General features: G+C 37.5%; 3 protein-coding genes across 4 annotated transcripts; 1 reads left to right on the forward strand and 2 right to left on the reverse strand.

The window, feature by feature from the left end:
- Window positions 1-4,811: 4,811 nt before the first annotated feature.
- isl1b (ISL LIM homeobox 1b) lies at window positions 4,812-7,774 on the reverse strand. Of its 2 annotated transcripts, XM_057321012.1 has the most exons (6): window positions 7,591-7,774; window positions 7,301-7,487; window positions 6,233-6,480; window positions 5,868-6,154; window positions 5,613-5,747; window positions 4,812-5,510 (listed from the first exon to the last, which is right to left on the reverse strand). In XM_057321012.1, the coding sequence occupies exons 1-6, from the start codon at window positions 7,607-7,609 to the stop codon at window positions 5,394-5,396; spliced, it is 993 nt and encodes a 330-aa protein (XP_057176995.1). In that variant the 5' UTR covers window positions 7,610-7,774; the 3' UTR covers window positions 4,812-5,393. The 2 variants fall into 2 exon arrangements, with proteins under 2 accessions (XP_057176995.1, XP_057176996.1); XM_057321013.1 differs by lacking the exon at window positions 7,591-7,774 and having other exon boundaries at window positions 7,305-7,410.
- A 645-nt stretch (window positions 7,775-8,419) lies between these two features.
- On the forward strand, window positions 8,420-11,994 carry golph3b (golgi phosphoprotein 3b). Its single transcript, XM_057321014.1, has 4 exons — window positions 8,420-8,828; window positions 9,585-9,716; window positions 9,799-9,913; window positions 10,190-11,994. The coding sequence occupies exons 1-4, from the start codon at window positions 8,619-8,621 to the stop codon at window positions 10,612-10,614; spliced, it is 882 nt and encodes a 293-aa protein (XP_057176997.1). The 5' UTR covers window positions 8,420-8,618; the 3' UTR covers window positions 10,615-11,994.
- A 361-nt stretch (window positions 11,995-12,355) lies between these two features.
- Window positions 12,356-13,386, reverse strand: pmaip1 (phorbol-12-myristate-13-acetate-induced protein 1). The gene is made up of 2 exons (XM_057321024.1): window positions 13,222-13,386; window positions 12,356-13,110 (listed from the first exon to the last, which is right to left on the reverse strand). The coding sequence occupies exons 1-2, from the start codon at window positions 13,232-13,234 to the stop codon at window positions 12,986-12,988; spliced, it is 138 nt and encodes a 45-aa protein (XP_057177007.1). The 5' UTR covers window positions 13,235-13,386; the 3' UTR covers window positions 12,356-12,985.
- Window positions 13,387-13,864: the final 478 nt, after the last annotated feature.

Below are 13,864 nucleotides of genomic sequence, written 5' to 3' on the forward strand. Positions count from 1 at the left end.
ATTGAACTGCAGTTGGGTTGTTTCTATTAAGAACAACAAAAAATATATACAGATAACTAACACAATAAATACATGAAAAATCATGATTTGGGGATTTTTTTAAATCTGTTTTAAAAATAAACTCTTTGAATATATCTCAGGGAGAGTTACCATATTTAGTGCATTTAAAGGAATTTATGAGGGTCTCCCAAAATGCATATTTTAGAGCAGATTCATGTTCCTTGGGTCAAAGTGAGACTTGCATGGTGTTTGTCTTTACATATTTGTCTTATATATATATATACTGTATATTGATACTGATATTTGTCTTCAAACGTTTTGGAGATTTTGGCATTTCTGGATTTATTTTGTCTCAGTTTGATCTCTTTCTTCACATGACAATTGACGGACTCGAAAATGGTGAGACAAGATCTATGTTTGAAGAATTGGCTGTTGTCAAAATCCTTGTGCATACAAAAATCTCAGTGCTTAGTACAAATAATGGCAAAAGGAATGATATCCGCTCACACAGATGCAGTGCTGAAGAAGACACATCAACGTCTCTTCTTCCTGAGACGGCTGAGGAAGTTTGGAATGAGCCCCAGCATCCTCAGAACATTCTGCACCTGCACTGTAGAGAGCATCCTGACCGGCTGCATCACCGCCTGGTTTGGAAACAGCACCGCTGGCATCCAGCTTATGTGTAATCTGCTGCACATATTATTGTGTGTATATATGTGTACATAATGTAGAATGTGTACATACGGTGTATAATGTGTATTGATAACTGTAAGTATGTCTAACAGTACACTGTGTGTACTGAGTATATGTATGTGTATATTGCACACTGTCATCTGTATGCAAGTCTGTAAGTATGTAAATGGTACTGTCTATATGTAAACTGTTTCTGCACTTTCTGGAGCACGCTCTCAAGAATATCACTCACCGAGGCACTTGTGCTGTAGTGATGTGACAATAAAAGTGATTTGATTTGATATTTCCTACTGACAAACTGGAGAAAAATATATAAATAACTGGCTTAAAACCATTTTTGAGTGAAAATACTAGCGGGCCTTTACACAGTACTGTTTATTATATTTCAGCTGTTACCATGTCCTTGAACAAAGCACAACTTTTTTGTTGTTGAATCTTTACAGCGACTACAAACGAATTAAATTAAATTAAATTAAACAAAGAATTATGTGTCATTGAAAAAACACCTGGATTTAGTTTCCTTTCATTTCATTAGAAAATAAACTCTTGAAAATCAAAATAAAGGATTGGTCAAAGGAATATATAATTATGCTTGGGGCCTCATATTTCTCACTCTTTTTAGTAACCGGATAAAATAATTCATTGGGGCTGAGATGAAAGCTGTGAGAGCAAAAAACAGATATTTGATCCATTCATTTGTCTCTTTCTGCAGGGATGAATTGGGCTGTTGAAGTGCAGCATCTCTTTCATTATTTGATCAAGAGCACCAAGGTGCCTGTGTGTGGGGTTAAGAGCTCAGAGCACACGTATAAAGAAGCATCTTAACACAAGATCTTTTTCTTTCATTCACCCACTGATCCAACAGAAGATAAATAGAGAAAATTAGTTAATGCACTGATTTGTTTATACCAAGGATTACACCAAGGATGAATGCTTCGAAATAAAGTACTACAGACAAAGAGTTTTAGTATACAAATCACTTGCCATTGAAGGAATAAGCTTGCTGTATGATAAGAATTAGTATTTTGAACACACAGCATTGGGTCAAAAAGGGAAAAACCTAGACGTTGAGGTAAACCACCCAATTTGACCCAACATTGAGTCAGTATCAGTATTTTGGGTTGAAACAACCCGAGGTTAATTTACAAGTTGGGTTTGTCCCTTTTTGCCCCAAAGCTGTGATTAAAATAACCCAGCATTTGTTTTTTAGAGTGAATCTATGGGTTCCATATGGAATTTTCTATGGGTTTTTGGAATGGTACTTTTTTATTTATGAGTAATAGGGGTATGAAGGGGCTTTTTCCCTTTTTTACATCACACACATAGTCATACATGATTTAAAAATTGTTGAAATGAAAGAAGCTGACAGTAATGAAGTGACCCAAGGAATGTGCATAACTTGTATGAAATTATTCTGTTGGTTTCATTATTCACTCTGTTTTATTGCTGTATCTGTAGAACTCCACCTCTTCTTATTGTAAAGTTTAATCTGCATGAAACAGTGAACAAACCACTTCAGATATCGCTTCAGCCACGGACAAATAATACGAATATTGTAGTAAATAAAGCAATACTGAAGTAACAGCATGAACGATAAAAAAGTTATGTGAGGTTAAATACCACTAAATGTTTATTAATCTTTGAAATAAAGGACATTAAGATATTTTCATCTTTTGTGGGCTTCTATTTCTCATTGACAGCCAGTGGTGGATTTATATTACAATCAATTATTATATCAAATTATTTAAAAAATTATTTAAATTACAGAACTGTGTTTACTGTAGGCCTATACTTATTAACTTATTTGATCAAATAATTGAGAAAAAAAGGTTAAACCACCTACATGATAAACCGAGGAGAGAAAATACAAACAATATTACATTATATTATATATAAAATGAAATGAAAGGAAAGGAAAGGAACTTGACATAAAAATAGGCAGGGGCAAAGATAAAAAAGTTTAATTATTATACTATAGAGTAAAGTAAAGTAAAGTAATGTAAAGTAAAGTGGCTTTTCTACTTTACTACTTTTCTTGTTACGGCACATTCACTTAATTAGCATTTTAATGAAACCTTCTCAAATACGTGGCTAATACGGTGGAGGCTTGATATTTCGCACTCTTTTTAGCAACTTGACATAAAAACAGGCAGGGGCAAAGATAAAAGCTCTGAGAGCAAAAAAGCAGAGATTTGCTCCATTAATTCATCTCTTTCTGCAAGGATGAATTGCTTGGTTGAAGTGCAGCACCTCTTTCATTATTTGATCTAGAGCACAAAAGGTTGAGATCCCAGACCAAGGATGTAAAGCATCATCTCTAAATAAGATCTTTTCAATTCACCGCTGGTCAACAGACGAGAAATGAGGAAAATTAGTGGAGGCATTGTTTCGATTATATGCTGTGTGATTGACATGCAGTTCAAAACACGCATCCAACATTAAAGGATCCTTTATACGTATGTGCCGGTGCAATAAAGCAATTCACTGCAGACTTACATGCTAACTGCTACCAGTACACGGAACACAGATTTCTGGGAAATTGTTCTGTTCAATTGACAATCCCACTAATGCCCATGTTCTAAATATCACTCCTTTGAAGTTGCATATAAAATCAACCCAAAGTCTGTCTGAAACTACTTTAATGTGTTATCTGCTTCCTTTGTGATTCATATGTTTGGCAGGTAAAGTAAGGCAACGTGATTACATTTGAAATGACTCTCTTTATCTGAATCTGATTAGTGGTGGTGGGTGGAATTATTCCATCTCTTTGAGTTTAATCTTTGTTTAGAATGCAGATTAAACGCTCTGGAGTCCTTGATAAAGCCAACAAAGGGCGAACTACAGGTAATGGTCAGAGAATGTGTTTTGTATGTTTACAGTAGGCCAGCATGCCTATACTGGGTTTTAAGTGAAAGAGATTAAGGGGACTTAATATATAACAATACAGTATCTCACAGAAGTGAGTACACCCCTCACATTTTTGTAAATATTTTATTATATCTTTTCATGTGACAACACTGAAGAAATGACACTTTGCTACAATGTAAAGTAGTGAGTGTACAGCTTGTATAACAGTGTAAATTTGCTGTCCCCTCAAAATAGCTCAACGCACAGCCATTCATGTCTAAACCGCTGGCAACAAAAGTGAGTACACCCCTAATTGAAAATGTCCAAATTGGGCCCAAAGTGTCAATATTTTGTGTGGCCACCATTATTTTCCAGCACTGCCTTAACCCTCTTGGGCATGGAGTTCACCAGAGCTTCACAGGTTGCCAGTGGAGTCTTCTTCCACTCCTCCATGACGACATCACGGAGCTGGTGGATGTGAGAGACCTTGCGTTCCTCCACCTTCCATTTGAGGATGCCCCACAGATGCTCAATAGGGTTTAGGTCTTTACCCTCAGCTTCTTTAGCAAGGCAGTGGTTGTCTTGGAGGTGTGTTACTCACTTCTTTGAGATACTGTATATAATATTGCCAATAGGATCTTAAAGTAATAGTCCACACAAAAATAAAAATTATGTAATCATTTATTAACCCTATTGTCATTCAAAACCTGACTCTTTATTCTGTGGAACACAAAATAAGATATTTTGAGAAATATTTTGTGGTTTTTTGGGTTGTTTGGACAATGGACGTCAACAGGGTCCAATGTTGTGGTGTTTAAAGACACGCAGTGGACACAGCTGATTTATTTTATTGCATATGCATTTGTAGGAGTTTTCTCTTCAGACGCAAACTTTATAGGAGGGGAGTATTTAAATGAATCACGCAACGTGATTCAGTAAGGTTTGCACTTGTCATTCAACTGGTATTTGTGGCTTCTTTAACGCCTAAAAAAGCATGTCTTAAACCCTGCACTAAATTACGCTGCTACTGGTAGATTTCATTGGTCATTATGGAAATTAGATCACCCACAGAAATGTCCACTCTCATCGTCGCCTTTTTTTAAATTGCGCTCTCGCAATATTTTTGAACGGTTTAGTAAGTCTTGCCCTATAGATGTTTAGTGCAGGGAAAAAAATGAAGGCGGAACGAGAAACATGTAGCAAACGTAATTAGTAGTATATTTTATTGAAAACTGAACAACAAAACATCAGAGATTTAAAATATGGCAACATATGACAACTCAATAAATATATAAATTATAGAACAATGCATTTTCTATCATATCCAAGTAATGCATTTATAACAGATTCATAGTTTATTTATAAGTAATAAAGAAACACAACACAACACATCACTATCCTTCCGAAACCTCATGTCCAAATTCGCTGTTTTTTAAGGAAATTGAAAAACATTGTACTTTTTCAATGATTAAATACTTTTTTGTCAAAGTTGATAAGCACTTTTTAATACTTTTTATTGGTTAGATTTTTACAAAACCCAGTGACAAACATAAAGGGTGACTAATAATTTTGGTAAATTATGGTAAAACAAAATCACGAAATATGGAGATACCAGGTTTCAGAAGGACAGCAGCGATATGCTAAAAAAAGTAGTAAAAAGAAATAATATTGTTGAGATCCAGCAGATATCCAGAAATTGATCATAATGAGTGCACATATATTATTCACATCTTATTACTGTATGAAAATGATGTTTGGGACATTTTATTTTCACAGTGTTTAAAGTCATCCAGTGGCTGTGTTTATGTTGGAAAAGGGTGAACTCACAGTTTTGCTCTGTTTGTAAAAACTGTTTACTCGTTGATTCCTGTGGGACTTGCAGTAAGACTGCTGGGTGTGTCTGATAACTGAGCTGATATTGACACAACTTCACCTGCACCAGAACGGGGACCTTCCTTCGATAAAGATAGCTGGAAACCAAATCAAAACAAATGAGCAACAGCACGAAATGATCAAAAAGTTGGATCCGTTATGCATTAAAGACGAGCCATCATTTTTGTCTCGATATTTACCACATGATGGAATGAGCTCAGGTCCGTGTGCTTTTGCAGAATAAAGTTGGTCAGGAGTTTCCACGATGGGTTTCCCAACATGTCAATGTTTTGACTTTCTGGACTAGCAGCCAGAATCCGCTCCTCAGAAACATCCTAAAAGATGAAATAATAAACCAGGCTTAGGTTTGACACTTGACACAATTCAACGTTCACTTCACATGTTCATATATTTCACATTTTAATAACAATAAGTCAAGAAAGAAAGAAAATTACCGGATGGACTTCGCGCTGCTTCTGCGTGTGCCTCATCATAAGACTTATTTTCTTATCCTTGCATCGCTTGTTTTGGAACCAAACCCGAATGACCCGGGGACTGAGGCCCGTCATTTCCACCAGCTGCTCCTTCATGAGGGCGTCAGGTCTGGAGTTAGCACTGTAACAGGTCTGCAGCATGCGGAGCTGGGTCTCGCTCAGAACCGTCCTCACGCGGGTGGCTCTCTCTGACCTCTTCTGTGCTGATGACCAGGGACAACTGGACTGTGATATGGGTTTGCTGTTTTCTGCGATAGACATGCGTACTTTAACCCAGAGACAAAATATCCATTCCTCAATATGATCTCTTTAGTACCCAGACTTACCATACACATCAGTGTCCTGTGTTTTGTCATGTAAATCATTTGAAGTACTCAGTCGGTTGAATAACTCGTGATGGTCCGTACAGAGCGGTCGGCCCTCCCACAGAACATACTCATCTCCGGGGACTAACTGGCGATCACAGCTCTCACATCGAAAACACTCAGTGTGATAAATGTCTACTCGTGTTCGCATAACATACTCATTTCTGTTGAAGACTTTGCAGCATTTCGCACATTTACGGGGGCATAATCTGAAAGACGAACGAAAGTAACAATATGAAACAAACAGAGTGAACAGAATTGATATCAAATGTGTGACATTATTGTTACTCAGTACTTAAAACGTAATTACACTGTACGTTACATGTACATTTGCAATGTAACATATTGACAAATTCTATAGGAAGCTGTCTTATAGTAAAGCTAGAAAATATCCAAAAAAATTACTTATTTACTTATAATTTGCCCAAATAAACCTAGGTCTATTGCATAAGCGTTGTTATTCAGTTTACAGATTATCTCTCATTTTCTGTCAGAATAAAATCTATTTACTTTCTTTTTGTCTGGAGTATTAAAGATGTGTAAAATAATATTACTTTGAAAATAATTTCTCGTCAAATTCTTTAAATGTTCCTCTATAATTATAATATCTGACCAAAATGGTTCATTTCTAACTCAAGTTACATGCCCTTAGGAAGGTGACTATTATCAAGTATTGTAATGTTGTTTTCAGTTCAAATCAATTTATATTTTACATATTTTACACACGAGACCTGTGAGATAACAAACATAATCATTTTTACCTCCAAATTTACCTCCCATTTTTTTGTGCCAACTTGCAATGTTTGTTTGTACACAATATTAAGGTTTCTCTCCTAAACTTCAATATATTTCAGGAAAACAAAATTAAATGAAATTATTAAATATTTACAAATAGCTACACAAAACAGTAACAAACTAAGCAGCTATAAGCAGTACTCTGTAATACAGTACTGTAATGAAGACTAATGTAAAGTGACTTGACTATGAATGTGTGATGCACATGAATTCATTCTTAAACAGAGCACGCACCTACTTTGCTCTTTGCAGAAGGTTTTTCCGTCTCTGATGAAGCAGGTGCACGACTCGTCCAGATACTGATGGCATTCTGCGCATCTCAGACACTCCGCGTGCCACTCCAGATCAGGAGAAACCCGCAGGAGAAACCGATCCAGGATCTGATGCCCACAACCCACGCACAATGAAGTCACCTTATTTCCTTCCAGGACGAAAAGTCTTTCGTTATGTTTGTGTTCTACTTTGCCAATTCATTATTGCTGACAAATTTAAATACATTTCAAAGATACAAATTATGAACTTACTTTTCTTGGCATCTTCCATGTCAGAAAGCCAATGCAATTGTGCCGCTATCTTCAAAATTGAATTAAATAGCCTATCTAAAAAGCAAGGCCGTTTCAACTGTATTGGAGCAACTAAGCCACTAATTCAAGTCTTTCCGTGTCCTGTGCATTGCACTGCAGTTATTTGATGTGAAGCCTACGCAAGGTGCCGGAGCGTCAGATGTATGAATACTTGATAACAAATATTATATCTAATTACCGCCCAGCTGCAATCCACGCCCCCTCTTCATTTCGACACGCCCACTGCGCGACAGGTGAAACTGGATAGTCACATAACGCTTTTCATGAAATATTAACGGCATGCATTAACTAAATCGAAAACACATTTTGCAGAACAACAGTATAGTTCTGCGCATGTAGGCTACATCTCAGATGTGTGTGTTTTTTTTACAAAGTTGCCATTTGGTAGTTTTTGTAATCCGTTTTTTTTTTAATTGATTTATAATTATTTTTAACAGAAACAGCTTGGCTACTTAAACTAATCAGACGATCTATAGGATACAATTTATGATGATTTCATTTGCCATAACAGATAACTCCGTTTTAAAAAATAAAAAAAATCATGTTTTTATTGTGCATTCCAATATCAATCAAACTGCAGTTGGGTTGTTTTCGTTAAGTAATAACAACTAAATAAGATGCTGCTAACTAACATAATAAAACACAATAAAAACATAACACAATAAAAATATTTATTGTTATCTGTTTTTGCAAATAAACTCTTTAGCCTACATTGTTATCTAACAGACGGGAGAGTGTCACGTTGACGTTGGAGCTTATGCGTGCTTGCGTCACCAACGTCCGCCATATTGATGAGGAAATAAGAGTAGGAACGTCCCGGACGCATGTAAACATCCACGTCAACGCAAAGTATATTAATGAAACGGTTTTAGTGTCGGGGAATAGCTTGCATATTGTCATTGTCGTACCGACTGATGTATAATTAAAGGACTGTTAAACACGCTAGTGTTTTAAGGCTTGCGCAAACAATGACTTCCCTAACGCAGAGAAACTCGGGCCTAGTGCAGAGACGAACCGAGGCCTCGCGTAACGCCGCCGCTGATAAGGAGAGGAGCTCGGAAGACGATGATTACGACTCTCGCCGCGGCGATGAGGAAGAAGAAGACAAGGGAGACTCCAAAGAAACTCGACTGACATTAATGGAGGAGGTGTTGCTCCTCGGACTGAAGGATCGAGAGGTTTGACGTGACTTTTTGGCTTTGTTTGTTAGTCAAATGGTAACCTGGAAGCGGCGGGTAACACGAGAACTAGATAAAGCCTGTAAAACAGCAGATTAAGTGTTTTGAGAATAACTGTTCGTAAAGACCTTTAACGTTTACTGACTGTCAAACCTGTTAAATGGATCCAAACCGCATGCGGTTGGCGGTTTCAGTGTGTCTGATCGTTAATATAGGTTATGTAAGAGTAGACCAAACTGATCCTAAAAAACTATAAAACAGAGCAAGTTGCATGTTAGGCCGAACCCTGTTGATTTTTGACCAATTAAATAGAGTCAATCATGCCCGAGGCTTTGACGTGTAAGTGTTGGGAAACAAAAATATCTAAAAATCTGTATTTTATCTTCCAATATTTATTCTTGAACTCAAATCTATAACTTGGATTTCTATACAATAGCAAAATAATGCAAGAGGTTTGTATTTTATTTTTTATGAACTTGTTTCCATTATATTTCAGTTTCATATACTAATATTTTAATCCTTACGTAAATCTGTTTATTTCACTTGTTATATGATTTTCAATTAGTACGCTTTACTGCCAAGTGTGCACACACAAGGAATTGTCTTTTGTAATGGAAATGTAAAAATGCACCGAGTAATATTCTGTGAATGTACATAATGCTATTATTGTATAATATTTATCATGTTCGTGCTTATATTTTATTACAATCCAGGCTATTGAAGACCAGAATAATGATTTGCTAATTTTTTGGCTAGGGTTATACATCGTTCTGGAACGACTGCATCTCATCTGGGCTTCGAGGTTGCATGCTGATCGAGTTGGCCTTACGGGGACGCCTGCAATTGGAAGCCTCAGGGATGAGGAGGAAAAGCCTGCTGACAAGAAAGGTGTGTGCATTTGTGACGTTTCGTGACTGTCTTTACACTGTACTGTTGATCTTATAAATATTTAAACATGCTTGATGTCTAGGTTTTATTTAAATCGGATTCTCCCACCGGAGACATGCTGTTGGACGAGGCGTTAAAGCATATTAAAGAGACCCAGCCTCCAGAGACGGTTCAGAGCTGGATCGAGTTGCTAAGTGGTGAGTTGTGGTAACTTTTTTTGCAGCTGTATTGTAGGCTCATGTTTTATTTATTGAGTCAAGGTGATATGCGGTTTGCATCTTATTTTAATGGTGTAATATAACTCTTTCAAGTGAGGCTTATTGGAAAAAATGGGGCGTGTGTTTTTATTTTAAATGGGTCTTAAAACGTATGTGAATTTTTGTAGGTAATTTGAATAGTCCGCATCGATAAATTGTATATAATATAACTAGAAATCTACAACAACAACAAAAAACTTCTCTCGTGTTCTGTAGGTGAAACTTGGAATCCGTTAAAGCTGCACTACCAGTTGCGAAATGTGCGAGAGCGCTTGGCTAAGAACTTGGTGGAAAAGGGCGTCCTCACCACTGAGAAACAAAACTTCCTGCTTTTTGACATGACCACCCACCCGCTCACCAACAACACAATCAAACAGCGGCTGGTTCGCAAGGTCCAGGAGGCCGTCCTGGAGAAATGGGTCAACGAGCCCCAACGAATGGATAAGCGCATGTTAGCGCTGCTGTTTCTGGCACATTCCTCTGATGTTCTAGAGAACGCCTTTGCTCCTCTGCTGGATGACCAGTATGATCTGGCCATGAAGAGGGTGCGGTTGCTCCTAGATCTTGATCCCGAGGCGGAGGCCGCCAAATCGGGCACCAATGAGCTGCTGTGGGCGGTAGTTGCTGCTTTCACCAAATGAACCTCCAGAATAGCGAGAAAGGGACTTGACTTTGTGCTCATGGCATTGGACTCGGGCCACCGGCCCCAAGCTTGGTTGATTCAGACTAATATTGGTGATGGTTATGATGGAAATACAGTTTATGAAGGAGATGAGGATGATGATACGATAGAAGGGACCGCTCTTTTTCTCATAGTCACGGATCTGTCTCTGACCTTCACAAAGATGTTGCCCCGTCTTCTTTTAATGGCCAGTCGTTGCTACATGATTGCAGTTCACTGTGAGGCTTCTTGTAGTTCATGAATTTAGATCATGTAAGAACAAAAAGAGGGTGTTGAAGTAACTAGGCCATGACTCTAATCTTAATCCATACTTTAACAATAATCTCAGTCTCCATGTAAAGAGAACAGCCACTACTTCCGAGTATCCAGGCATGATGATCTGTGGCTTCTCACTGACAGGGTTTAGAAATGAAAAGATCCTGTTTCAGTAGAAAATGTTTGCAGTTCTGCAACCTGATATGGGGAAGATTTTGAGTTGAAGGAAATAAATCATTTCACAATCCTGAAATTCTGAAAGCATCTGTTTTTCTCTAGTGCTATAAAGTCTTCTTTCCAGAAGTCCTTTAAGAATGCTTAAAGAAAATCTCATTTGTGCTAATATTTTGGTTTAAGAACATTTGTTTGGTGAACACATAATCATATGTAGAATGACTGTAACTTAAAAACATTGATAGATTACTTACAGCCTTTTTGTTTAAGGGATCAGAATATCCAGTTCATGTTTCCAGTGTGGCCAAAGCTGAAGACTCGCACACCTACTTATTAGTATATTGTGACAATATGTGTCTTAATGCTGTACTACACCACAGGTCGAGGACACAATGAACTCTCATAAACAATCCAAATTTCTGGACACGAGTTGCCTCACGAATGACATTCATTTCAAAGAATGGCCAGTCAAACACTAGTAGAGCTTGCAGTGCCCTAACATCCTGAAAGGCTACACGGAGGCCTTTCTATTAGCAAACACTGCGTTCATGTATGGTCTTTTTAAATCTGTTTTGCTTTCGCGTAGTCTGTACTTTCTGCTTTCATTTTCAGTTTTTGTACATTTATTTTAATCTTTTTTATTTTGTTCTTCAGCTATTAGCGAAATACTTCTCCGAATAGTCTATCACGTTTTGCCATGTCTGGTGTTGATTGCTTGTCTCCTGTCCTGCAAGAGGTTGAGTGAAGTAAATGGAGGGCTATTCCCTTTCGGTCGATGCAAACAGGTGTTTGACATGGTTCTTTAACGATGCTTGTCGAGCTATTAATGTAGAGATGGTGTAAAATGGATGCCCTGATTTGTACATCTGCTTTTTACCATATAATAAAAGAATATCTTTAAGTGCCTGAAAGGGATTTTGAGTAGTAGCTGTCCTCGTTTTTTTTTTTTCATTTCAGCTTAATTTGAGGGATAGTTTTGTCCTCAATGATGAAATAATGTAGATGGTGCTTTTTATTGCATGCCATTGATAATGCCTGGTGATGGTTTGGTTTCTGTGTAAACATGAGAAAATATTTTTTAATTACTGTATTCGTTTTATAGTAGGCATATTATTATAGTATTAATGCCAGATGTCTGCACAGACATGCATTTAGGCTTCATTGGGCTTAAACTGCATTTAACTTTGCTACAAACATTTTACACGCAATATCATGCCAACATTTATCTGAGCAATGCGTGTAACAAGGAGCAGACACACATTTACACGCAATTTCTTTGTCTTCATTACATTTTAATTAAGCGTAAAACGTAAAAGCATTTAACAGCAAGATGTCGCTATTTGCACTCGATACATAGTCAGGAAGCTGATACAGTACGTTGATAAAAACAGGCCTTAGCGCTTAAAATTACATGGTTACATATTTGTGTATAGTAATTACTCATTTCTACACATTATTTGTAAATAGTAAGCAAACTAGATGAAAAGAGTAATCGAATTATTTGGCTCCCAAGCTTTAGCTGGAGTTCAGGCTCCCCGCGTGCAGAGGACAGTCCCAACGATGAGAAGAGAGCTCGTCGTTTATCGCCGATAAAACAGTCCCAATGACGAGGAATTCATAAGAGGAAGTGCAGTCTGCCATCGACGATGAAGCCTGTTGAATGAATAACATTTTTGCCGACATAGTCCAAAAATCCTCAGAAACAGCGAAATGCCCGGAAACTGTCCAAACTGTGTCCCCCATCTTCTTTTCATCCTTGAATTCACATTTTCACCTTTTTGTTGTTGTTGTTGTTGTTGTTGTTGCTGGGGTCAGAAAAGCGCAACTCGTCGGAAATGAATCCTCTTCCGGTGTTTTATATGACGTTCTTCAGTTCCTTTGTCTTTCTCATAGTGTCTTTCTCAGCGTTTATCGTCTTTTTGTAAGTTCTTCAGTGTTACGATGAGCTCCAGTAGCTTGTATTTCCAGTTAAACACGTCTCCAAACCTGCGCAACTGGAGCGCGCACTCGACGACAGCGGCTTGTTCTGTACATGATAGAATCGCAAGTTAATTCATTACAACGTTAATAAAGCCTGTTTTATACTATTATTCTATAAATAATATTTATCAACGGTAGTAAAACAGTTGTAGCCTACCTTTCTTCGCCATTTCCAAAGTAGTATAGCAGAGAGTCTGTTTACAGTATGCGTTCCGTCAGTTGTACGACCGGTTTCAAGTGCACGACTGTATAAATTCACTGCTCTAGTTCCTTAAAAGTTGTTGACTGCTGTGAGCTGCCGTCTCTTATTTATAGTTAGAAGCTCCTGGGTTATATACCTGTGTAGCTATGACGCGGTAGCACGTGATCATTTCAGAATCACAGTCCACGTCAATATCGATGAATGTGTTATGGCCACTGTTCTTCATCAGAGGCTATCCCCTGTAAAACCTAATAAACTGACCAGCATAGATTTGCACAAACTGTACTGTGTACACTTTGTACAAGGACAGTGAATGATAACAGTGAAAGTGGCTTTGTCGAACTGAAGCCTACTTGTTTTGTAAGCGCTCAACAGCAACAACAACAGCCAGCCTCAAATTGATAAACACCACTTGTTTCAAGGAAAGTAATAAAACTTTACACATCACATCATTTATGATAAATTAAACTATTTTTATGAAAAACATAGGTTTATAAATAATGATAAATGCCATTTATTAATATTTCTGTATAGGAACATTGGGAGCGTTGCATGTGTGAATAAGAATCATGGAGTTTCCAATCACATCATGTGATCA

Source organism: Triplophysa rosa, linkage group LG22, assembly GCF_024868665.1.
Source record: "Triplophysa rosa linkage group LG22, Trosa_1v2, whole genome shotgun sequence".
Classification (NCBI taxonomy): Eukaryota; Metazoa; Chordata; class Actinopteri; order Cypriniformes; family Nemacheilidae; genus Triplophysa; species Triplophysa rosa.

Coding starts and splice junctions, on each gene's coding strand:
- isl1b (XM_057321012.1), bottom strand. Junction 6,481..7,300: donor TTCTGCAAAGAGCAAAGTAG/GTGCGTGCTCTG, acceptor TTCGTCTTTCAG/ATTATGCCCCCGTAAATGTG. Junction 5,748..5,867: donor AGCAGCGCGAAGTCCATCCG/GTAATTTTCTTT, acceptor TTCATCTTTTAG/GATGTTTCTGAGGAGCGGAT.
- golph3b (XM_057321014.1), top strand. CDS start 8,619: ATGACTTCCCTAACGCAGAGAAACTCGGGCCTAGTGCAGAGACGAACC. Junction 9,717..9,798: donor AAAGCCTGCTGACAAGAAAG/GTGTGTGCATTT, acceptor CTTGATGTCTAG/GTTTTATTTAAATCGGATTC. Junction 9,914..10,189: donor CTGGATCGAGTTGCTAAGTG/GTGAGTTGTGGT, acceptor CGTGTTCTGTAG/GTGAAACTTGGAATCCGTTA.